The 27187-nt window shown below is 37.6% G+C and overlaps 1 protein-coding gene across 1 annotated transcript; it reads right to left on the reverse strand.

The window, feature by feature from the left end:
- Window positions 1-154: 154 nt before the first annotated feature.
- Window positions 155-26761, reverse strand: LOC113531909 (serine/threonine-protein kinase 4). The gene is given in 12 exon segments (XM_026922899.3): window positions 155-2203; window positions 6610-6737; window positions 11562-11754; window positions 12093-12221; window positions 15253-15365; window positions 15368-15389; window positions 15815-15982; window positions 16198-16362; window positions 17299-17413; window positions 18950-19078; window positions 20105-20185; window positions 26344-26761. Coding segments are annotated over 12 exon segments (1449 nt in total). The 5' UTR covers window positions 26391-26761; the 3' UTR covers window positions 155-2044.
- Window positions 26762-27187: the final 426 nt, after the last annotated feature.

The raw sequence follows: 27187 nt of genomic DNA on the forward strand, positions 1-27187 counted from the left end.
TCAAGAATAGCATTTAACTTCTTTTGTTTTTGTTCTTTTTTTTTGGTAATTTAACAACAGACGCTGCCACTAGGGTTTTAACCAAAGATGATGCAACACTCATTCATACAAAAGGAAGCTATAATCAAAGATCAAATAAGGTAAAACATTACAATTATAATGAATCCAGTTTATTATTCAAACATAAAACAAACTGACAAATCCAACTTTAAAACACTTGCAAAAAGATTTTGCATAATTTAAGGCACAGACAAAATCCTTGTTCAGGACCAGTGTTAGGACAGATGAGGTGTACTGACATTGGTTCTGTATTCACATTGAGCATTTAAAAAAATAAAATAAAAATAAAAATAAAAAGCAGCCTGCATTACTACTGTAAAGGTTTGACAACAAAACTATTTATCAGTCACAGAGTGTAACAAACTCCAAAAAGAAGAAAGGCTTTTTAGCTGATCCTAAAAAAAAGGTTTGTGGGGTATATAAGCACTAAGCACTATGTAAGGCTTTCACAGTAGCTATGCATTGCCATACAAATATATCCTGAGTCAATTAAACCTGAGTCTAATTCGCAGGGACAAACTTACACTCCAGCTAAAAAAAAAAAAAATCAGGCCCTCCTTGCTTCCAAAAACTTTCAATGTTAAAAAATAAACTATTTTATAAAAGTGGTTATTTTAGTCACCTTTCCAACTTCATGTTTGCCTGATCTGACATTAACCATTAGAGAAAAATGTCTGTATGCAGCTCTTATTATTATTTCTTTTTTGGTAAATTAGTACACCATTATATCAAATATCATATTCTAACAGACAAAACAGAGGGGGTGCTCTAGGTTTCCACTCATGCCCTTGCAGAGAGTTGTTACTTACAGAGTGCAAGATGAAGAATATGTTCATTCAAGTTGTGGAAATGTGTTTACAAACAGTATTGATACTTAAACTACAGCCATGATCAGGTGAAACTGAGCTTTCTTGTGTTTTTAAGGACATCTGGTTATCAAAAGTTTTTACCATGAATTTTAATGTAGTAGTATCTGGTTGGTTGTGACTGCTCTCATCACTTGCCGCTCAGCAGATCCTTCCACCTGCTTTGAGTACCACAACTAGAAAGTTATTTGTGGCTCTGTTATAGTTCATGGGGAACTATAAAATCTCTGCACAGTAGCATGAAGCATTGCTTATTGAACACAACCCTGTCTCTATGCCTGTGACCAGACACTGTTAACATGTGCTGCTGCTGCTTGGAGAATAGGTCCAACTGGAATGTGAACACTGAGTTGTGGATAGTAAAGCAGCTCAATACTCAACTCTAAAATATAGGTCTTCTTCTATGTCACTTCACTAAAAGGATTTTTTAATGCAGGCATGTTTTTATTTTATCACTACTGTAGGACGGTTCTATTTCCAAATAGGCTGATTTTTATCATTCCAGTTGTAGTTTTACCATGCCACTTTAGGTTTTAACCTGGCACAATCATTCTTGGGTGTGCATATATTGAGCTAACATGATTTGACAGTACAGCAGATGTGACAGATTGTGTTTAAAAAGACATACTTAAACCTATACCACTCGCATATCAGCTAGAAGATGCATGGTTTGTATTCTTTCTATGTTCTGTAGACCTGTTTTAGTTGCCTGCTTTAGAAGATCCTATACATAAGAATATCCAGCCTAATTATTAGCTTGTTTTAATGACTACTAGATTTTGTGAACTGTGCTACGTACAACTATTTTAAACAAAAACAAACAAACAAAAAACATACAACATACATGCCAAAGTAACATAAGTCTTAAAAAAGTGCAGTAAGTCAAACAGTGTATGACAGAATGTTGTTCCCTGCTTTTTGAGCCCACAGTAACACCAATCCAGTACCAATAATGGTGTAGATACAGCATTTTAAAATAATATAACAAATGCAAAGAGAGAATTGTAAGTTAAACTAAAAACATGAGGAAGTGTAGCTGGGACTGGCACATGTACCTTTATAGGTAACTGACAGTGTCAATCATTGTTGAGGGATCATCAAGAGTTTCTTCAGCTGGTTTAGAAGTTCTGCTGAGGTCGCTTTTTGGCCTCAATGGCATCGAGAATGGGCTGGCGTTTGGCCTGGTAGCGCTGGTGGATCGCCTCAATCTCCTGCTCCATCTCAGGGTCCAGAGAGGCCAGGCGTCTTTTTAGCTCCTCTACACTTAAGGAACGGATCTGGGAAAAATGGACATAGGGAGTTTACGATATAAATTAAAATTCCATACAACAGTTTAGATCATTAACAGTGTCAGATGGAGTAAATGAAGCTCCACTCATTCATAACAGCCAAGGCACTGTGTTACTGTTCATCTTGAATATTTCTATAAGAGTTAATTTAATCCAGTCCTCCTTCATAACATATAGACACTGCTATTTTTCACAGCAATATGGAAAAAGAAGACATTTATCCCTACTGAATCCTTACTTTCCCTTGGTCATTAGGCTTGCAATGATGACACACCTTCATGCTGGTTATGATTTTCTATTCTGAGGTCGACATATAATTGAATGTTCAATTTTGTTTCAGTACTGATGCAAATCTGGTAATTTTGGAACAACGTTCGTATCCTACTCATGATCCTGTGTGTGTGTGTGCACATTTATGCCTAAGAATACTAACTAATATAAACGTTGGCTTCGAATCATATAAATCACAACGAGTTACTGCACTGTTATTTATGGACTATGCTGTCAAGTTTAAATAGCTTGTGTACTTTTACTTAGTCACACAAATTTAATTAAGCTTGTTGAACCACTGTGGCATCTTCTCTTAATGTTGTGCAACACATTATTAGAGCCATTATTAGACCCAGCTCTAAGTTACCAATATAGTCTCAAGCTGCAGATCACCGCAGATCACCGATTTCAGCATGACAACTGACAAAGCATGATGGAATACAAATAAGCAGGTAGTTGTCCTCAGATTACTGTTAGAGGGAGGAAAGTCACCAGCATCCATTCGGTTATAAAATATTCAGACACATTAAAATTCCTTCAAGTTCATGGTGCTCTTTCAGGGTTCTTCTTCTCGATGTCACCTAAAGTTTGTACTTATGGGGAATCTTCTTGTCATATGCCCCTAAACCACTGAGTCTCTGCTGTGGAGTTTTTTTTTTTTTTTTTTTAAACAAATACAATCTTTACTCTATACTCCTTTAAATGTTGTCTATCTGCTGTTCTTTGACTGTTGACTGATAAATCTCACACAATCCAAAATGGTGTTATTTTCAATCAACAAAGTAGCTCTTACAGCTGAAACAGGAATCACTTTCTTCCTCAACACAAAGGTCTGTTTTATTCTACGCAAGCACCAGACACAGACAGGAGGTGTGGCGCAAAGTTTGAAGGCAGAAGTTGTTTGTATGTTAGAAATGACTGTATAATGATATTGTTCTATTGCTTTGTTTCAATGGCACGTTTTTATGAAGCTGTCTATGAACAAATACCATTAGCCTGATAACGCAAATATATAACTAAAGACTTTGTACTTGACTGACTTGTCCTAACTGAGCAAATTTTATATCAGCCATAACATCAGCCAATCAGCCATAACATTAAAACCACTGACAGGTGACGTAAATCACATTGGCATCAGTTTTGGTAGGTACTAATCACTGCATATCGGGAACACCCCACAAGACCTGCCATTTTGGAGATGCTCTGACTCAGTCGTCTAGCCATCACAATTTGGCCTGTGTTGAAGTCGCTCAAATCCTTATTCTTGCCCATTTTTCCTGCTTCCAACACATCAATTTCAAGAACTGACTGTTCACTTGCTGCCTAATATATCCCACCCCTTGACAGGTGCCATTGTACTGAGATAATCAATGTTAGTGGTTAAGGTGGGATATATTAGGCAGCAAGTGAAGTTCTCAAAGTGGTATAGATGCAAGTCAAAATAGCTTTCACTTCTCCCTCTGAGAAAGTCTATTTCTGAGAAAGTCTATATGAGCTTTGCGGGCATCTAAATGCAAATCAGCTGTGTTGTGCATGTGCCTGGTAATTATGGCTGACCGTCATTCAACAGGCACAAGTGATTACGAAGAAAATCAGCATTTCTGATGCTTTTGTATATCCAGCAGAAACAAGTCTTGATAAATGACAAGCAGAACTGGAGAGTTTGCAAGATGCACATCATATCATTGAAAAAGCGAGCAGTGGAATGAAATTACTCAAGCAGTCATCTGTTACAGTTGGCTACACTACATAATACTGCATGTTTTGAGGTGAAATTAAATATTTTCAAGGCATTCCGTCTGTATTGTTACAGACTATAGTTACTGCAACAATATCCCAAATATTAATTGAAGGCCATATCACTCACCCCAGTCCAATCAGCAATAATAGGAATACTGAGCATACTATACATCTGTATCACCTCAGCTACACCAGAGGTATTTTGGAAGAAAGCCACTAAGGTACCTGCATATTCCTAATTGTGTGCTAACATACTGCTTGTGTTGATGGTTGTATATGTAAGGTGCATGCAGCCCATATGGCACAGAGATGTCTTTAAATATGTGATCACCACATAATACAGGGAAAGTAAAATAATGGTTACTTTAAAATTAATAAGAGTGTTTTCTTGGTCTCTCTAGTTGCTGGAGCATTAACGTGAACCTTAAAGACACAACATTATAACATAACAGAATATGAAAAAAAGAGCAAGAAACAAGAAATAGTGGTGGAGTGAGAAAAAAAAATTTAACCAATTTCTCTACCAATAAGGATTATAATGTTAATGGAAACACATGGTTTACAAGTTCTATTTAAAGTCTTTTTACAGCATATTTTCTCACCAAGATCATTGTTGAGGTCTGGTGCATCAGCCAATTAAGTTTTGACTTTATACACAGAGTAAAACCATGGCTTTTTAGTAGCAAATAAAAAGGAAAGGTTAAATGCATTTCCAGCACAAAGACATTCCTGCTGACTCCCAGATGACTTCTTTAGTGCCCTTTACGGGCATCCTGTAACTATATATTGCACAATCAATAAGATAAAAATAACAAGACCATCTCCATTCTAAAACAAGAGTCATCTCAGTGACTGGGCCTGAGACTGAATAGACTAAAGGAACAAATGGTGCTGTGGAGCTTTTTGTTCTAATAGGGATCAGACTTCAGTTAAAGGAGTCAAAGTCAACATACGTCTCAAAACTCTGCACTGTGTGGTTTGTTTTTCAAACAGCTGTCCCAGTGCATATGGAAACAGTGTGCAGGATAGAGAGTTCACATTTGCTTCCTCAAGACATTAAGAGAGTGGTATCAAAGGTAATCCACTGACAGCCTTACAAATAAAGTATAGTATTTATCTGAATATCAGTTTCTTTGTTCACCGTTGGCACCTCACAGATGTTCACATGAGTGACCTAAATGAAGTCATTTGATGGAATGACCACTAAACCCTGTGGCTTGATACACTTGAAATGGTGCTTAGACCTTTACACAAGACCTTTAGACAAGCTCTGAATTTGTGTTGTAAAATGGTCAAATATTTATGGCAGTGATGATTAGATGATAAATTCATCAAAATGTTTTAAAACTCCAAAAAGGTAAGAGAAGCTGGATCAGGTCCGACTGAATCACCTGGACTTACGGACTTTAAGATAAGTAAAAATATTTAAATGTAGGGCAGTCCGTGGCCTAATGGATAGAGAGTCGGCCTTGCAACCCGAAGGTGAACCTGAAGGTCGTGGTTTCGCGTCTCAGGTCCGGCAGGGATTGTAGGAGGGGAGAGTGAATGACCAGCACTCTCTCCCACCCTCAATACCACCACTGAGGTGAGACCCTTGAGCAAGGCACCGAACCCCCTACTGCTCCAGGTGTGTGTTCACTACTGTGTGTGTGCACTTGGATGGGTCAAATGCAGAGCACAAATTCCGATTAGGGGTCACCATACTTGGCCACAAGTCACTTCACTTCACTTGATTTCATAAAGGGAAAAAAAAACCAAAAAAAAACATTGCTACTGATATGGACATAGTTGATTGCATAGTTTGGTCAAACAGCAATCTGCCTCTGATGTCCTTACTCTTCACTATATGGACGGTTGCCTTTGTAATGGTCTTTATTTCCTTTTTCCATTCCTTATGGTTAGCAAGTGAAATGTATGCGCACTCAGAACTCTGCAGGTAAAATGGCTCCCTCTGGTTTCAAACCCCAGAATCAGACAGTCTGATTTGCTGTGACACTACCTACAAGAGGCAATCGATTCGGAAATGTGACTCTTACACGCTATACTTAATGACTGCTGATGGAAATCAATCTATACTCCAACACACAGAACACAATTTTTGCCATGACTTGGATAGCCAACAAGCATATTTAAATGTCCATGAAGAAATGACGCACAGCAAAAGGGAAATAATCTAGGAGGAAAAAAAACATAAAATACTGATACCGAGCAAACCAATGCAGTGCAACCAGTTTTTCCAAAGGTGGAAAAAGTAACACACAGCATATGAAAAGGCACAAACCATTAAGGACACAAGTTCTTACACTATTTAATTTCAATTCATTGACTAATGTCACTGTTTCTGGCTTGCAGCCTAAGTCAACAACTCAATGAACAGCACTTACCACCTCCACGTCCGCGTCCGCAGGCTGTTTGTGACTGTTGTTTTCACCGTTTTTGTTGTCCTCTTTCTCTTTCTGTTCAAAATACTGTAGGAATGACGGCTTAGCTGGCTGCATTGTTTCTTGAAGATCTAGAATTAAAAAAAAAAAAAAAAAGACAGAACACAAGTATAGTGTTTTAATCTGTGTTAAACATATAATGCCAAGAATGGTTTTCATACTCATCAGATGTGTGTAGAACTGTTGAACAAAGAGATAAATAGTTTTGATGCAAAGTGCATTTTATTCAATTATTTGTATAAATGCAGCAAGCAGCACAAACTATTCCCTATTTTTATTTTCTTTTGACGGTGCAGCAGAACTCCAAGCAGCCCACCAAGTGAAGATCCTCACCTTATCATTTATTTATGCTGTTCAATTATTCAGTTATTACCTTATTGTCTTACCTCTGCTCTTCTACACGGGCATACAGAATATGCATACGTAGCCAGAAAACTGACTCCGTGCTAACATGAACATTTCTTGCATGTGCAATGGAGATGTAAAGATTCGTTCATTATCTCGGTGCAGAGATTAGAATTCCTAACACACAACATAGTAAAATCCCTATAAAAACAATAGAGGTGTAACAATCAAACAATTTGAATCGATGCATTCAATTCAAAAGGCCATGTTTATAATTGATTATAAATCTAGTAGACAATTGGTGTGTAAAAAATCATTTATATTTTTAAACTGATGTGTATATAGGCTAGCAAGGTGATTTGCCCCGGAACTCTGATATTTAAAAGTCATCATCATTCACAAATTAACAGCAGGCCTACCCCAGGTTCTTAACAAAGTTGGTCACACATTAATCTGAGGCTACTATATCAAATTGTATTGTATCAGACTCAGTGGTATTGTCAAACATTTAATGGTTGCCTCAAGAATCTTAATCGTATTGTATTGTGTGGAAGCCTGAGGTTTACACCCTCACTAAACAATGTGTGAAATCAGGCAGAAACTGATGCATTTCAGTGTAATCACAAACACTGCTCTGTGAAAAAGCAGTCCCTTCTCTTAGGAATAACAATTTTAGTGTCACTCTTACATCAAATATCTCACACTGCACAGATAGCACAGATGCCTAGATTAAACAGAGATACAGTGAATATAAAAAGTCTACACACCCCTGTTAAAATGGCAGGGTTTTGTGATGTAAAAATGAAACAAAGATAAATCACGGCAGATCTTCTCCCACCTTTAATGTAGAATAAAATTCAGGTGGAAAAACAAATAGAAATGTTTCACAGAAAAAAAAAAGAAAAAAAAAACTTAAAACAATAACCTGGTTGCATAAGTGTGCACACCCTTTTATGGTGGGTGACTAGATGGAAGCCCTTGCTCGCAGAAAAAAAAAAATTCAAGCCCACTTCTAATTTTGCCGAAACATACAAACAATCACCCCAAACCAGGCAGCAAAATGTGTTATGGTCTGACGAGACCAAAGTAGAACTTTTGGGGCATAATTTTAAGACAACATATCACCCAAAGAACACCAAACCCACAGTGAAGCATGGTGGTGGCAGCATCGTGATATGGGGCTGCTTCTCTTTAGCTGGGACTGGGGCTCTAGTCAAGATAGAGGAAATCATAGATAGCTCTATCTATTTCTACCTATCTATTTTGGCACAAAACCTGCAGGCCTCATTTAGACAGCTGAATAAAAAAATAATAATAAAATAATCACCTTCTAGCATGCTAATAACCCAATGCACAAATTCAAGTCAAGGAATGACTTCAGAAGATGAACTTTTTGAAACGGCCCAGTCAGAGCGCAGATCTTAATCACCTTGAAAATCTGTGGAATGACCTGAAGACGGCTGTGCACAGGAGATCCGCTCGCAATTTGATAGATCTGGAGCATTTTTGCAAGGAAGAGTGGAATAAAATTGCCAAATCAAGATATGCTAAGGTGGTAGGCACATACCCCCAAAAGACTGAGTGCTGTATTACAAGCAAAAGGTGCTTTAACAAAGTACTAAGTTATGGGGTGTGCACATTTAAGCAACTAGGTTATTCGATTTTTTTTTCTATCTTTTATTTCCTAAAACAGGTCTCTGTTTTTTTTAGTTGAAATAGCACATTTCAGTGGACAGTGGAAAACGGTCTGACATGATTTATCTTTGTTTTAACACCTGCCATTTTAACGGGGGTGCACAAGCTTTTTAAATCCACTGTAGAATAAATTGGTCACAACACATGTGGTTTGAATCAGTATCAAACATTTAGCCCACTGTATTGATTCAAACTATAGCCAAGTCATTTGTCAGCAGATGCCTCTGTAGCAAACGAGGAACCGCTGCAACATAACTGCGAACACTTTAACAGAGCACACTGCTAAGGACATGCTTCTCAATTATACAGTTCTGTTATACTTGTTGGTGTTATTGTGCGGATAATTAGCTACTCAAAACACTTTACATCTGCTTTCCTGAACACTTGACATTTACTGGCATATGTTGGCATAGGTTTTATTTATATATATATATATATATATATATATATATATATATATATATATATATATATATATATATATATATATATATATATATTTTTTTTTTTAAAGTGGCAATTAACTGTAATGCATGTCATAAATGCATAAATTTTGACATACAGTTTATCCTCCAATGCAACCTGTCAGGTTTGTTATACATCCTTTGGCATAACAATACAATATTGAAAAACTATGTACTGAGACCATCATTTTTTTAAAAATATTATTACATTATATTAGATTAAATTATTATAGTTGATTAATATTACATACACAATATGATCTTTATACTCCAGTACTTGTTCATACTCCATTAAAACCATAGATTAATGGTTTTATGGTTAATATTTAGATTAAGTTGAACTCTGCAGGAACACATTTTAACAAGTACTAGCCTTCACGAATTCTGCAATACAAATTCCACCAATATGAAGGAAAAAACAGCCTTAACTTGCCCCAAAGACAAAAAAACAAAACAAAAAAAAACCCACCAAGACAGGCAGCACTTTGCCAAGGAATGAGCTTATAGCAAAGAAAGGTGGAAATATCACTTCAGAGATAGGAAACTGGTATGGGTTTGTACAGGTCACATGTAAAATAATGTGTCTTCATCTTAATGCTGCATTTGACTCACATCGTAAGTGGTAATTCACCAGTTGGAATTACGTCATTTTCCACCTCAGCACATTTGACAGATAAAGTGGGGAAAAAAAAAAATCGATGCCTCAATGTTTGTCTTTTGTTAGCAACAAGTTAGCCAGATAGCTATGATGAGTGATGTATATATTCCTCCTTAAAAAGCGAACTGTATAGTCAGTGTTATAGATTTAACACCCAAATATGTCTGTATGTTGATTGATGTAAAGCAAATACCTGTGTATATACAGTATAACACATCTAAAGATAAGTGCTACTTTGTTTATTTCTGATGCTTTGCGCAGCCATGTAGATTTGACATCACTCCATAAACTGGAGTGGACTGAAGACTACCCCAAGCTGACGAGTAGGAATTTCGAGGCTTCTCCTGGTGCGAGGTTAGGAACCTTGAGTCGTACTCAGCACCAGCTGAAACATTTTCTAGTGTTGTTCCATACGACAACAAGAGTCCCCGGGGGAAAGAAATTATTGCTGCTGTGGCATTTCATGTTGTGAAAGACAACATGAAATATAATAACATATAATAACAACACCATCTATAGCAAACAGTGCAAATAATATTTTAAATAGAAGATATTTAAAAGAATCATTGCTCTTTTTACTATTTCTATCTGCTATAGATGGAGCTGTTACTATTTTTGAACATCTACATTTTCCAAAATCCATTCTAAAGAAAAATACTGTTAATAAATAATAAATAAATAATTAACAAATAAATCGCATCAAAAAGAAATAGAGAGAGACTTTTTTTTTTTTTTTTTTTTTTTGCAATAGCCCGGCCCTAAACATTTAAACAGAATTTGCAAATGTTAAATACAACTTCTAGTACACTATATTGTTAACTGGCATCTTTGACATTCTCCTATTGATCAAGGTACAATAACAGTGATTTAATTCCTAATGCAAACCTGGGAGACTTAGATAAAGTGCTTGAAGAAAAGTAATCTGTTGTAGATTAGATCAGAATTAGATCTGAATGCGTTATTTTCGATATAAGGGCTGATCTAGATTATGCATTCTTCCATGTGTGAGGTAAGGCTCTTGGTGCAGATCTATACTAATCCAATATTTTTCCATTAGAAGGAGAGGGGAATTGGAGGTTTACTTCCCTGGGCTGATTGATTGGGATCATTTTGCAGATGGTGAGGTGTCTGTATTGAAACTGGAGAAAGCAAGCCGTAAGAGCATGAGACAGCCCACAGGGATTAAAGTGCAGGCAACATAGAGGATGCCACTAAATGACATAACAGGGATAAGTATTAAATTATCTGATTTGGGAAATCTGAAATAGTAAAATGCTATTTCAAAGTACACGTAGAAAATTTTCTGTGTGTTGTGCTGTGTCCTTCTCCACCATGTGGATTAATCCCCATGCTGCTGCACAAATGTGTCCCAAAATAGTCAGCATGAATTGATAAACATTTTATTGCTCGATATAGAAACCTGCTGGACATGGATGTTTTGACTCAGACTTGACCTCTAGTGGATGTTGCTTTTAATCTCCCTGATACATATAAGCTGCACAGCTAAGTATTGTGAACAATGTTGCTCACATAGCCGTTGTGTCTGCACACACACGAGTAGTCACACCTCAAGTATGAACCAATAGGCTACTGTAAAACTGGAAATAATATTTTTATGACACCATTATTTATATGGGTAAAGCACAACATTAATGGCTTAAATAACTATTCCAAATATCCTTAACGTGATCACAGCGGTGGAATTGCAGGGAGTGCTGTACGTGTTCACTTACGTTTCATGGTGCCTGCATCCTCCTCCTCGTCCTCTGAGTTTATGACCATGGTGCCAAGCTGAGACTCCAAGGTGCTGTCATTGTGCTCAATCATGGTTCCCAATGAACTTCCGAGCGAACCAGCTGAACGGACAGTTCCCATATCTGATGTGTCGGCCCTCACCATAGTACCCTGATCGACTTCATCTTCATCCTGATTGGCCCAAGGGAAACAACAATAGTAAAACGTAAAATATACAACTGCAGCTGCTCATTTCAATGCATAAATCAAACTTAATAGAAGATGCTAGGATAGGAAAAATGCTAGGATTTTTATAAACTATATATTCTTCATATACACTGCAATATAATGACACTTTTTCAATTAACGTTGTATTAAGTTATTATAATAACAGTTATTAGCTATTACTAATAGCTAGTAGTAGGTGTTAGTGACTGGGGGAATCCTGGGAATATTAGGTTGCAGACACAAACAACTTATTTTGGAAAAAGCCCAAATTTTAAACAACTTTTAAGAGACGTTTTAAGTACCGAGTTTTCTTCATCCTCTGCGTCCTGCTCTCTCTGTTGAATCTCCTGTTTCTTGAGTTTGAGCTCCATAGCCTCTGTGATTAGTGCCTTCAGAACACTGTTGGACTTAGCACTCTTTATGAATGGGTGCTAAAGAAAAAGATAAAAACAAAAAATTAAAATTTATATATATGTATAAAAATCTTTGGTTTATATATTTATGTATATACACGCATTTTATATATATATATATACATATATACACATATATATATATATATATATATATATATATATATATATATATATATATATATATACACACATATATATATATATATATATATATATATATATATACACATATATATATATATATATATATATATATATATATATATATATATATATATATACACACACACACACACACATATACACAAACACATTTTATATATACTTTCAATCCCCTTTTTATATGGAAAAGTTTTAATGAACCTGCCCAACCTAGTGCCATTGCATACTGTCTCAATGTCAGGTTCATACATGAACTCTTCTAGATAGTTAGCTGGGTGGGCCGTTAACCACTAGGTAAGATAACTCTTAATGCTGAGACCAAAGAAAGTAAGTTCAGTCAGCTCTGGTATTAGTGGCACTTTGGTAAAGATGGGTAAAAAATGTTATGAAAAAAGTTATGAAAGTTTTATGAAAAAGCTCAGTCTTACACTTAATCTTACATAGGTGATATTACATACAGTGGAACGCAAAAGTATTCAACCTCCCAAGAATTTATCAGATTTGTCGAAGTAACAAATGATAAACTCGTATTCTTACTTTCAGTATTTTGTATTGCAAAATCATGCCCTGTTACAGCAAATAGTCAAAGTCAAAAGTAATTATTGGTCAGCAAGTATTTAAAAAAAAAAATCAAAAACTGAAAAATGCTGCTTGCATAAGTATTCAACAACCCCAGGATCTGGAAGCTTCAGATGAAAGCTACTGTCTTAACAAGAACACAGTTTACTTATAATTGGCCTTCACCTGTGAAAAAAACAGCTCCCATTTTCTGAACAAAAAGCTCAGTTGAACGGTCATTGAAAAGACCGTCAGTCTGAAGGAAAGCAGCACAAATGAAGACTTAAGGAGCATTCTAAGGAAGTTAAAAATAAGGTAAAAGAATTGTATCTGAATTGAACTTAGGATTAGGAGTTAAAATTATATCTAAAACATTGTACATCCCAGTAAGTACTGCTGGAGGCCATCTCTCAAAACTAAAAACAAGACAGTGACTGGCGAGGGAAGCCACAGTGAGGCCAAGTCACTCTGAAGAAGTTACAGAGTACAGTAGCTGAGAGTGAAGTGAAAGTGCACCAGACAACCATTTCAAGAGCTCTGCATAATTGAGAGGGTGGCTAGAAAAAGACACTGCTCAAGAAAAGCCATATGAAAGCACAAGATGTGATGAGACTAAGATCAAGCTATTTGTTTGTGACAAGTTTCAAAGTGCCATGTGTATCGCAAACCTAATGCAGGCCATACCTCGACTAACACCATCCCTACAGTGAAATACGGTGGTGGCAGCATCATGCTCTGGGGACACTTTTCATCCTCAGAACCTGGGCTTCTTGTCAAAATTAAAGGGAGCATAGATGGAGCAAATTACAGTGGGATAGTACAAGAGAACCTGTTTCAGTCTGCTTAAAAAAAAAAAAAAAAGTTTGGGAGGAAGTTCACCTTTCAGTAGGACAGGTGCCAAACACAAGGCCAAAGCAACACAGTGGTTAAAATCAAAAGGTGCATGTTCTACAGAGGCCAAGTCAAAGTCCAGTTTTGAATCCCATTGGGAATCTGTGGTAGTGTTTGAAAATTGCAGTCAACAAACAACATCCAACCAACCTGAAGAACCTGGAGCAAATCTGCCAGGAAGAATGGGTGAAAATCACTCCCAAACAGTGTGCAAAGCTGGTAGGAACTTACTCCAACAGCCTTAAAGCTGTTACTGCAGCAAAAGGTATTCTACCATGTAGTAGCCTGAAGAGGTTGAATGTTTATGCAAGCAACATTTTTCAGTTTTTTTGCTGACAAATAATGAATTTTCTTTTTCTTTTTCATTTTAATAGCATATTGGTTTGAATTCGAAATACCAGCTGCATAAGTGTCATTTGTAATCCAGAAGAATCTGATGACTTTTGAGGGGGTTGAATATTTTTGCAGGGCACTGTAGCTGGCACTGGGCCGAGGAGTATTGATGAGTGCAAGTATATTTTATCTCATTATAATTGCATTTTAATTATTAATCTGTTCCGAGAAATCAACGTGCCTTATTTCCAATTTGGCTGTGACATGAAGGCAGCTCGGAGTCAAGGGGACGCAAGAGACAGATGGACAGACATGGAGAGAGTGAGCCAGAGAGAGAGGGGGAGGGGGGGCAGTAACAAACTAATGAGAGACAAGAAGATGGAGCTGCTAAAATATTCTTCTTTCCCATAAATGCTTAAAGATTAATTAGCTCACAAGTGTGGATGCTAGCCAGTAACCTCCAACTGTAAAGAAGTTGAAAAACTGTGCTGCATTAACAGCTATCTCATGCGAGTTCATGGAATAGTGCATTAGATTAGCTCCTAGTATTCACACACTCACACACACACACACACACACACACACACACACACACACACACACACACACACACACACTCATTTTCCATGCACAATCTGACTACAGTGAAGCATATGACCATGACCAACAAAGACAACAGTAAACTATTATGTCTAGTAGGGGTAGGAAATATGACAAAAGAAAAAATCTCCCAATTCTTGACATTTCTACGATACATGATATGTGTCACAATATATAGGGTGCTCACAATTTGCCAATAATACAACAATTTTGCCAAAAAAAAAAAAAAGTTCAATGATTTATTTAGTGTATAAATTTTTTAAAAAGTTCTTCTTTTTTTATATTTAAAAATATTTTTGAAAATATTTATAAAAATATTTATCATTTAAATATAATATTTAAATATTAAGTGGAAATTAAAAACATAGGTATATAATAAATAGGTACACGCAGAAATAGTTACTCCAATAACTATAACACCAATATCAGTTTTTAAAGAACAATTTCCAACCACAGTGGGTAATCGAGACAGATAAAAACAGACAGAAGAAAGTCAACATACCTGTAATAGCTGTGTGGCTGTCGCTCTGGTCTCAGGATTCTTTACCAGGCACTGCGACACAAAATCCCTAAAAGCTTCTGACCACTGGTCAGGGGTCCGAAACGTTGGAGGGGATTTGTTGGAATCATGAATATTGCCTGTTTCAACAACAAGCCGCGGATACACCAGCAATTAGAAATGAATACATTCAGCACTTTAAATGACTATTAGACAGTGTAACTCTGGAGGTCTTACAATGTAGCTTGTTATAAAAATAGCCATATTTGTATGAGGCATATTTACCACTAAACTACTGATTAAATGAAAAAAATCTTGAAAAAACACACAGATAACACATTTGAAAGTGAGGCTGTGAATTCTCTGTGATTTATACAAACCCAAATTTGAGCAAATATATGCCAATCTTAAAAATGACCTCTGTAAGATCTGTGTGATGGAAATCCATCGTAATGACTGAAAACTTTAACTGTACACACAATACTACAACCCAATGTTCTGACCATTTAATTTTTTCTGCAAACTGATTAAATCATATCATAATGTTATAATGTCAGGTTTTTACCCTCATAGGGTGTATGTCTGCATATGGTGGCTTCCCTTCGGCCATCTCTATAGCAGTGATGCCCAGAGACCAGATATCTGCTACACAATTATAGCCAATTTCCTGAATGACCTCTGGAGCCATCCAAAACGGCGTTCCGATCACTGTGTTGCGTTTCGCCATCGTGTCCTTATAAGAGGCAAAATGCAGAAGGTAAACAAAATTTCATTCAATTTCTAGCAATTATATAAACATACATTATCCTAGAGTTAAGTTTCCTACTAAATCTTGTATCTTAGTGCTGCACACACTGGTCCAAGTATTTCAGAATCTCATGAATTTAACTCTATTTCTCAAAATCTGACATGCAAGCTACATGTAAACTAAACACTGTATGCCCTCACAGTTAGCTGTCCCGCAACGCCAAAATCGGCAAGTTTGGCCTGTCCCTCAGAGTTCAGCAGGATGTTTCCGGCTTTGATGTCTCTGTGGATCTTCCTCATGAAGTGCAGGTATTCCAGTCCCTTAAGTGTGGACTGCACAATGGCAGCTATTTCGTCTTCTGTTAACTGTTACACACAAAAATGTGGAAGATTATGACAGATCTCATAGATACTGCTTTAATACACTGATTTTTCCAGACTACATAAAAGGGCACATGCTCTTAGAGATGTACAACTAATAAGGAGTACCGTAAAAACCCCCGTATCCACTGTTTCAGTTACCGTAGTTTAGATTTAACCACGGTTGACCGCAATCCTAAAAAATTAAACAGAAAAATACAGGAAACATTCATAATTTAAGTTGCACGCAATTCTGAGTAATGCGATAAAATCTCATGCGGTCCCGCCAGGATGCTAATCAACCCTTAGTCACTTAGTAGCCATCTCGGTACAGATCAGATTAACTCTCATGGTATTGCAATGCTTGTGTTCAAGTAACTCTTATTTTGCTTAATAATGGCCCCAAACCGCAAGAGTAGAGATGCTGGCAAATTGGATGTGCCAAAGAAAAGTCGTAAAGTGCTTCCTTTAAGTGAAGAAGAATGAAGAAGAAGGGCGAGTACCGTAATATTTTAGAGAGAGTGAGAGACCACATTCACATAACTTTTATTACTGAAACTGTTCTATTTTATTATTAGTTATTGTTGTTAATGTCTTATTGTGTCTAATTTATAAATTAAACTTATCATAGGTACTACAGTATATAGTGTTCGCTACTATCCGCGGTTTCAGGGATCCACTGGAGCACTTGGAACCTATCTCCTAATCTATCTCCGGATACGGGGGTTCTACTGTACTGAGCTATTTAGTGGAATCAAAGTAATGGAAAAAGGGTAACTCTTTTTGTGTGTGTCTCCCATAAGTTTCTCAAACAAAACATATTTCCTATTATTTGTATTATTTCCTTTTACTCATATAAAAAACAATGAGCAACAAATGAGTCCAATGGCGTGTTTCTCAGCAGTTTCCACACCGCAAGACATTAAAAAAGATTTCACTCACTGTTTTGTTGCGTAGTCTGATAATGTCAGACACAGAGCCAGCCCCACAGTACTCCATGACGATCCACAGATCACTGTTCTTAAAGTAACTGCCATAATACCTCACCACATGCGGACTGGGACAAAAGACAACAATAAAACAATCAATGACCAGTCACGAAACAAAGAAAATCTAATAAATGATCTTCAAGTAGAAAATAATAAATGTAACAGAAATACACCGATCAGCCATAAAATTAAAACCATGCACAGGTGAATTGAATTAATTAACTCGTTACAATGGCACCTGCCAAGGGGTGGGATATACTAGGCAGCAAGTGAACAGTCAGTTATCGAAGTTGATGTGTTGAAAGCAGGAAAAATGGGCAAGTGTAAGGATGTGAGTGACTTTGACAAGGGCTGAATTGTGACGGCTAGACGATTGGGTCAGAGCATCTCCAAAACGGCAGGTCTTGTGGGCTGTTTCCAGTGTGCAGTGGTCAGTACCTACCAAAAGTGGTACAAGGAAGGACAACCAGTAACAGGGTCATGGGCGCCCAAGTTTCATTGATGACCTTGAGAAGCGAAGACTAGCCTGTCTCGTCCGATCCCACAGAAGAGCTACTGTAGTGCAGATTGCTGAAAAAGTTAGTGCTGGCTATCATAGAAAGGTGTCAGAACACACAGAGCATCGCAGCTTGCATATGGGGCTGTGTATGGGGCTGCGTAGCCACAGACCAGTCAGAATGCCCACGCTGACCCCTGTCCACCACCGAAAGCACCTACAATGCGCACGTGAGCATCAGAACTGGACCACAGAGCAATGGGAGAAGGTGGGCTGGTCTGATGAATCACATTTTCTTCTACATCATGTGGACGACCGAGTGCGTGTGCATCGCTTACCCGGGGGAAGAGATGGCACCAGGATGCACTATGGGAAGAAGGCAAGCTGGCGGAGGCAGTGTGATGCTCTGGGCAATGTTCTGCTGGGAAACCATGGGTCCTGGCATTCATGTGGATGTTACTTTGACACGTATCACCTACGTAAACATTGTTTATGCAGTACACCCCTTTATGGCAATGGTATTCCCTAATGGCAGTGACCTCTTTCAGCAGGATAATGCGCCCTGCCACACTGCAAAAATTGTTCAGGAATGGTTTGAGGAACATGACAAAGAGTTCAAGATGTTGCCTTGGCCTCCAAATTCCCCAGATCTCAATCCGATCGAGCATTTGTGGGATGCGCCGGAGAAACAAGTCCGATCCATGGAGGCCCCACCTTGCAACTTACAGTACTTAAAGGATCTACTGCTAACGTCTTGGTGGCAGATACCACAGCAAACCTTCAGACCACAGGTCTTGTGAAGTCCACGCCTCGACAGGTCAGAGCTGTTCTGGTGGCACAAGGGAGACCTACACAATATTAGACAGGTGGTTTTAATGTTATGGCTGATTGGTGGAGCCATATGGCAATGCAGTTAAGGACACTCACACGTTATATATGAAGACAATGTGGGAAAAACTAAATAGAGATATATGGTAGTTGCTCAGACTGACATCTTTTTAATCATAACTTGACATCACAAAGCATGAATGGGTGAATGAAAGATTTTCACTGTGTCATTACTGGACAGATGTATCAGTAAAGGACAGATGTGTCTGGGTGAGCAAACCTGTTGCACTGCTGCATAATGGAGATCTCTTTAATGATTTCTTGTAGGTCCGACTCCACAGGAACCTGTTTAATCGCCACAATCTCCCCAGTCTCCTTATAATGTGCCTTGAATACGCTGCCATAAGACCTGCAAAAGGTTTATATCACATTAATGACTGTCTTCTGTCACAGACTGTGATAAGGATGAAATGCCTGCTCAACCGCTGTTTATAATGTATCTTTAGTACAGAACATGAGAAAGGCTGACCTGAGCATGCAGAGCAGTATCAGTGAGTGCAAGGTGCCATGAAATGCACACTGATTCATGAGCGTGTTGTTCTGCCATGTGTTCAATAGCGCGATAATATACACCAAACTTAAGTCACATTGTTTCATATGGTATCTGAGCAAATATTTTTATGCACAATGAATGGCTAAGGGCTGCGTCAGTCATTGGTCAGTCCACTCCTGACCACAACCCACAGCCCCAATAATCCTGTCACAATTTTTACATAATCATGTAATTGCAATTACATAAGCTGATCATGATTAAGTGCTTTTATATGAGTCTTCTTTCACATATTTTCATATAAATGCAGGATTCATTGATATAATCAAACCGCTGCTCTATCAAGTTTTTAATAAATTTCTTGATCAAACGTTTTGGTCTATGAACTATTTGTAACTGTTTTGTTATTTATTAGTAATATTTAGTTGTAACTTCTAGCCGCAGAACATAGTTTCTGAAAGCAAACAAGCATGTGTCCACATACTTTTGGCCATACAGCGTACAAAGGTATATTACGTTAGGTTAGGTTCAACTTTATTTTCATTGTCAGAGTATGAACACAGAGACAGCGAAATGCAGTAGAGACAACGAAATGTGCTCTGTCAGATCGTTTATGTCAGGTAGCTAGATTTAACATGGGATAATCTTCTGGCAATCAACTCACAGTCAGAGGGGCAAAAGCAACAACTTTATCTGCTTTATCAACTGTATTTTTTCAGTTTTCATGAGAAGTCCCTTCATTTTACTGATTTGTTGACTTTGTTGAAAAAGATACAGACAGGCTTCTTCTGAATGGACAGCAGTTTTCATGCATGTTGACTAGTGTGATGCATCATTTAATACCGGAAAATTCCGAATACTGGAAAATTCCTCATTTTTACTCACCCCTCTCCGAGTTTCTCCAATATATCAAACACTTCTTCAGGCTGCTTGGTCAGACTGTCTTCACTAAGCTTCTTCAGCTGCCTAAAGATTTGAGAAATTCAACAAATTAAAAGGCCATATAATGTCCGAGTAACCCTATGTAGCAGGCATTTAACTCTTGTTGGGTGTAACTGCAAAGAAAGGCAAGCTTGTTGTCTATGTCCATAGTTAATGGCGACAAATATGTAAAGAGGCTTCTCCTGTGGAAATCGCTGGCAGGTTTTAGGGCTACATTAGCACTTCCTTTCTTTTTCTCCCATTGACACGCATAGGCCTAAACACACTTCTGTAAAATCATCAACGTCTACAATATTTAGCATATCAGGCAAATTACAATCATGTATTACTAACTGAAACAATATTAACTGTTAGTAAACTGGTCACATATCAAACATTTCTAGTACATATACTTTAAGCAACTAAATTAGACAGTAGAGACTTTTTTTTTTTTTTTTTTTTTTTGCATGTACATCATCATCTTGGGAATATGAGTGTAGAACCCTCTGTTATTTTGTGATATGATTTGAAATATATGACAAACTGGTGTGATGGAGACAAATTGACAATGTTTTGAGTTCATTAATGTGAAATAAAATTTTATCAACATATGTTTGACTTCAGACAAATATATAGTTAATATCAGTTAACCATATTTATTTGGGATCTCACAGAAAAATTTCAAAAGAGGAAAAAGGACCTAGAAAGAATAAACAGGAGAAGTATTGAAGTGTCAAATCTAACACTTTACAGATAATGTAAATAGGCGTTATAATTATAAGGTGATTAAATCTGCTCTATTTCAAGCACTTTCAGTAGCAGATCATCAGTGAAAATTTCAGCCATATGGACATTAGACAACTGATATGTGAAAGAATTATACCGAAAAAGAACTGTTATGTTTTTTTAATGTTACTGCAGAATTACTGTACAATAACCTAAAAGCGTTTTCATGATTGCTGCTGCCAGCCTGGAGTTCCAGACTGCACAGCTGATAATATAATACGCAACCCTACTCTCTTTAAACCTGAAATGGTTGAAATGCTTCATCATTTCATGTCAATGATTATGTCATTCATCTGCCTTTTTTTTTTTTTTTTTTTTAAATGGCAACACAGTGGCACGGTTCTAACCCTGTCAAAAGCCAGTCAAATTTCCCAAGGTTTTCAAACTAATCATGTGAGGCATGGCAAGTCAGTTACACACTATCAAACAAATGCTACATACACATTTTTAACACACTATTTCAGAGATACAGTTATTTGAATGTTATAGTGACTACTATTGAGTTGCAAATGTGAAAATTCATAGCCTATTTCAAAGTCATGTACTGTGCAATGTCAATCAAATATCGGCTCACTTCCTCTCTGGAATCTTTGCAAGTCAACTCCAGTACCATGTTACGAATAAATGAATAAGACCATCTCAGACAAATCTGATGACTATTCGAAACAACTTGTGGGAGGAGTAATGAAAAAAAGAGACTGACTTAACATGTTTTGAAGCATGATTTGTTGTGCTGCGTAAGTAAGGAATAAAACATGGTGAGGCATGTTATTGTAGGGCAAGAAACATAGCGAGACAATAAACAAAAAGTCGTTGGCAAACATTCTGGCTACAAGCTGCTGTGCTCCCGTCAAGCACCAGTATGCTCACACTAGTGAGCGGAAAAAAAAAAAAAAACAACAGATGACCATGCATTTTCTACATATTTTCTATTGCAGCAACAGCAAAGCGTCACTGGCTGGAATGATCACTCGGACCAATCGCATGGTACAACGTTTTTTTCATTCCCCTTTTCACAACTTTAGTTCCTACCTCCAATGGGCTACTTGCATAAACACTTCCGCATTATAACCACAACGAGTCCTCTAGTTCTGGTTCGTCTACTTTAATGGCTAGTGCTATTTTACACACGGTGTCTGCAGGAGCTCTTGAAAATGAACGTCAGAGAAATTCATCAAATATGTAAGAAGACTTGCAATGCTCCTTTTAGTAAGCTGGAGAAAGGTGTCAGACTGTATGCTTAAATATCTTCTGGCAGACACTCATTTTATCGCTCATTTTATCTTTTATAAGAAGGGCACATTGCTTTCTCGCTGTAATGTAAACAAGACTACCGGAGATGCAAGAACTGGAAATACATCATAGCCCTGAGTGCCAGTAGCCCATTACTTCCTGTGTACTTGACTTGAACAAACGTACAATTTATATAACTTAGAAGAAGAAAAACTTATGCCTGTGTTTTCATCTTATCCTGTTATATACGACCTCTCGTTAAACGTGTATTGAGACATTACAAACAAAAATAAAGCTTGGAAGGAAGTAGCTGAGATCTCTGGAGTCTCTGGAGAGTGTTTGTAGCTCGTACACAAGAGCCTAGTGACGTTCCTGACTGTCCTGAGCTCAGTGCAGCTCTCCAGCTCACATCACAGCTGCAGATATACAAGCTGAGAGAGCAGGTTCGCTTGCTACCAATCACTGATCACCACTGTTCATCCCACCTAGCATGTCTTTGCTCTTCATTTTAAATTCTCTTCTTGAAGATATCGAAGTAATAAAAGCGAGTAATCCTTTGCTTCATGACTAATCACCATTCACAGCTACTCACTACATCTGCTTCTATTTATCTGTGTTCCTGATAGAAAGTATAGTATTTTGTAAATGCATCTCTTCTCAGTGCTCCCATTAGGGAAGCGCTACCGGATCCTGAGGACCAACACAGAGAGACTCAGGAGGAGTTTCTACCCCCGGGCAATCTGGCTACTGAATGAGGACACTTGAGAAGTCTGCGTATTAACTACCTCACACACACACACACACACACACACACACACACACACATACACAAACGGTTGCACTATGGACAAACACAAACTCTTGCATCTTTTGCAAACTACGTCCTCAAAAAGCTGCTAAGATTCCCCTTTTCAAGCTGCTAAACATATTTTTACATATAACATCTATATTTTGTCTAATAGATTCTATTCTATTTTTCTATTTTATTCATTATATTCGGCTTTTATTATATTCTGTTTTATTATGTATCACAGTTGAAACGAGGCACTAAGGAAAAACATTTCACTACATTAATACATCACATGTATGTAATGCATGTGACAAATAAAGAACCTTGAACCTTGAAAAGTTTAGTTTGTGGTCCCATGACCAAAGATGACTTCTTTCTATAAGAAATAAATTATTTGAAAAATAAATTATACCCTATTATTTTCTATTCTGATAAAACTCTATTCTATTATATTCTAAGTGAAAATTTTCCTTCTTCATGTACCCTAATTTAGAATTTGATATGCCATTGATCATGATGAATCATTAATAAGCAAATTAATGATGACTCTTCTAGTGACTTCTAGCAAATTTTGGGGTGTACTTTATCTACTGTTCTCTGGAAAGAGATGGCAACACTGTTCTCGCTACTGTGAACGCAGGGTCAGCAGTCTGTCGGATCGCACCTCTGCCAATGCGTGTAGCACCGCAGACGGTGAGATCCAGAACAAGCAGCTCACGCTATAGTTACAGCATTAACATACCTACGTACCAAATGAAATATTCTGCTTCATGAAAGTCAGTATGGAGCAAGGTTTTTTTTCTGGCTGTTGAAAACCCGGACACAAAATTCATCCAACCCTGCAGCTGCTATAAACGGTTGTACCCTCACTTTCCGAGAAAGCGCAAGCAAGAAATCATTTCCAAGAAGAGCACCAGTCCTTGGACTTCCCTGTGGAGGAAAACTTAAGGTGCAAATATACTTTCTCAGTGTGTACGTGTGCACATGCAGCTGCAATGCGAGCACTGTTCACATACTTGCTTGCATATTCTATCTAAATCAGGAGAATTAAAAGCGGTGTTCAGTAGATGGCACATCAGAGCTAAAACATCTCTGTCCATCTGGATTCCAAGTCGAGCTGTAATGTTTATCAGCAGTGTAAAACTGACTGACGAGTTGTCATGAATTGCATCTCAAATCAAAAGCCCTCAGCATACATTCAAAAATATTTACTAATCTAGAAAATCTAGAAGACTTGTATTCAAAACAGACCTTTCCATAGGTTTAAAAAAATTTTAAAATAGTTTTTTAAGATTCAACCCTTAACTGTGTAGAAAAACTTAATAACGATCTAGAAGAGTATATAAGTATGAGATTTGAGACACAACATTAATTTGTTTAGCCGGTTGCGGACACGGCATCGCATGATGCTATACTGACTTAACTATGTGCTTTGGTACGGCATCACGTGGATTTGTCGTGTTAATTTCCGAGGACGTGCATCAACGACACACCAGATGACTGCAGGATACATGCAGCGGCCATCCTGCACATGCAAGATTCTGCGGGATTCTGCTGTTCCTTTAAAGGCTGATTTCTATCTGTATATGTATATGCAGTTAACAGCGAGTAGAAATCAGCCTTTAAAGGAACAGCTTTAGCTCTGACAGAGCGCTGACACTGGAGGATGGGGTTAGAACTGTTTCATATTTCCAAATAAATAGATTAAGAGCCACAAATAAATGCAGAGAGATTCAAGAGAATATTACAGGGTCTGAATCAGTCTAACGAATCCTTACTGAATCAGTGAATCAATCAGTTACTAATCAGGAAACACATTTTGAAAACACACATATATTCCCTTAAAATAAAGAATTTTTGAACCATGATGTTTCTTGTTTTCTTTTAGATGTTGCTCGGTGTTGATCGGCCATGTTGGACGGCCTTTATAATACGCGAGGTCGGTGCAATACGACTCTGTTCCTGCCCTGATTGTAAAACAGAATGTGATTGGTTGGAGCGAGAACGTGCTACGATTGGTTAGCGCAGTGTGGCTGTTATCCGATTGGCTTGAGTAGACAGTGGGTGGAGTCTTGACGCTAGAAATGTTTCAAATTCCAAAAATGCATGCAGCAATCCACAAACGCACAGGAAGCGATCCACAAACGCACAGGAAGCGATCCACAAACGCAAAGGAATCGATCCACAAACGCACAGGAAGCGATCCACAAACGCAAAGGAAGCGATCCACAAACGCACAGGAAGCGATCCACAAACGCACAGGAAGCGATCCACAAACGCAAAGGAAGCGATCCACAAACGCAAAGGAATCGATCCACAAACGCAAAGGAATCGATCCACAAACGCACAGGAAGCGATCCACAAACGCAAATGAAGCGATCCACAAACGCACAGGAAGCGATCCACAAACGCACAGGAAGCGATCCACAAACACACAGGAAGTACATTTGTACATTTTTTTTTTTTTTTTAAATTTGCAAATCTCATTTTATTTATTTGTGAATTTAATTCATTTTGTGCAACTCCTGACATATATTTGTGGATCTCATTCTGTTTATTTGTGAATTAGTTTAATTTTTGCGACTCTCTCTACATCTGTTTGCGGATCGTAATCTATTTATTTGGAAATATGAAACAGAACCCCATACCCGAAACTCTAACCATAAATATTACATAAACTTCCCCTTACAGAAAGCTGCTTCACCACATCAGTGATCAGTGAAATAACACGTAATTTCCACGCATCTGTTATTCGGCTCAGATCATGTGGAAAGTGCTCACTGTGAAGTCGCTGTTGCTATGGAAACGCTAGGACTTGGGAGGCGCGCAGGGATACAGTTTAACTGTGTGATTTGAACTGCAGCTGGAACTACTTTCAGAGCTGCAGTTATAAATTCATCAACACCAGCCGGAATCAAGAATTCAGCAGTGCTGTGGAACAAGTGATACTTAGCTCCGTTATTAATATATGCTTATATATAAATTTTATTATTATTACTATTATTATTATTATTATAATAACATAGCTACACCTCTTTGCTAGCTATCTAGCCGCGTAATTAGCATGTTACAGCGGCGTATCGTATAGAGCCAAAGTTCCTTCTTCATTATTTTTTTTTCCTCAAAATGCAAAAGACATGTCGTCTGTGAATTAAACCAACTCGCAGTAATAATTCGCCACATAAATGTTCATATTAACGTTCACTGGAGTATATTATCACGGCTAATGCAGCAGGTTAGCAAACATTTTTGTAGCTATAGGTGACATACACTAAGTTTAAGGTTAGCTAATAGTACTTAGCTTGCTACCAAGCCAACACTTTTAGACTAGCCTGACTTTGTCCTCAAGTTATACTGTAGCTTTATTAGATTATTAAACATTAATGATTATTACCTGCGAGGGTTGTTCCTTAGTTGTACCTGCTCTCTTCTTTCCGTCATGACTTGTTATGATAGCTAACGTTTCCTATCTAAAGACCGACATTTGAATTGAACTTTATGCTAGCTGGCTAACTGCAGGTGGTCGACGCTGATTAAACCTGCACCTAACCGACTAAATACTCCGAGCTTTACACTCTTCTTTAGCTTAATGGATGTGTAAAATTGTTTAGTAAGCCGTAACGTGTGTGAACCTAATAATTAACAAGCATTTGTGAAACGTCTTGTTTCTACTATAGTGTCTAATCCACCCGTGTGGAGTTCCGCAGTGTGAGAGAAACTGGGTTGCCAGATATTTCTTATTCAAATCCACTCTGACGAGTTGTAGTTTAGTTGGCAGTAGTAGTTGGAGTAGTAGCAGTAGTAGCAGTAGTAGTAGTCGACTGCTGCCGGTAGATGTCGCCAAAGCGCATGATTGGTCTGCATATTTCATTTGGCACAGGTTTTACGCCGGATGCCTGTGGAATTAAATTTGTGCCAAAAGTATTGAACGTAACTTTTCATGAAACGAACAAAAATATACAAGAAGAAAGAAGAATAATACTCTGAAACTGAAAACAGTGAACTCAGTAGCATAAATTTAACATGATCTTCAAATGAACAGCATTCTTGGTTAACAGTTTCCTAAGCTATCTTTTTGTTGATTATGGTTTTTGTACGCGCTTCCAAAGTTTTCGTTTTCGTTTACGCCTTCAAGCTTTTTTTTTTTTTTTTGGTTTCACAAATTTACGCTCGCCATTCTGGCACAACCCTCTCGTGTGGGTGGGCTTAACAGCGATTTACTCTCATTGGCTAGTGAG

Source organism: Pangasianodon hypophthalmus, chromosome 2 (genome assembly GCF_027358585.1).
Source record: "Pangasianodon hypophthalmus isolate fPanHyp1 chromosome 2, fPanHyp1.pri, whole genome shotgun sequence".
NCBI classification, from domain to species: Eukaryota; Metazoa; Chordata; class Actinopteri; order Siluriformes; family Pangasiidae; genus Pangasianodon; species Pangasianodon hypophthalmus.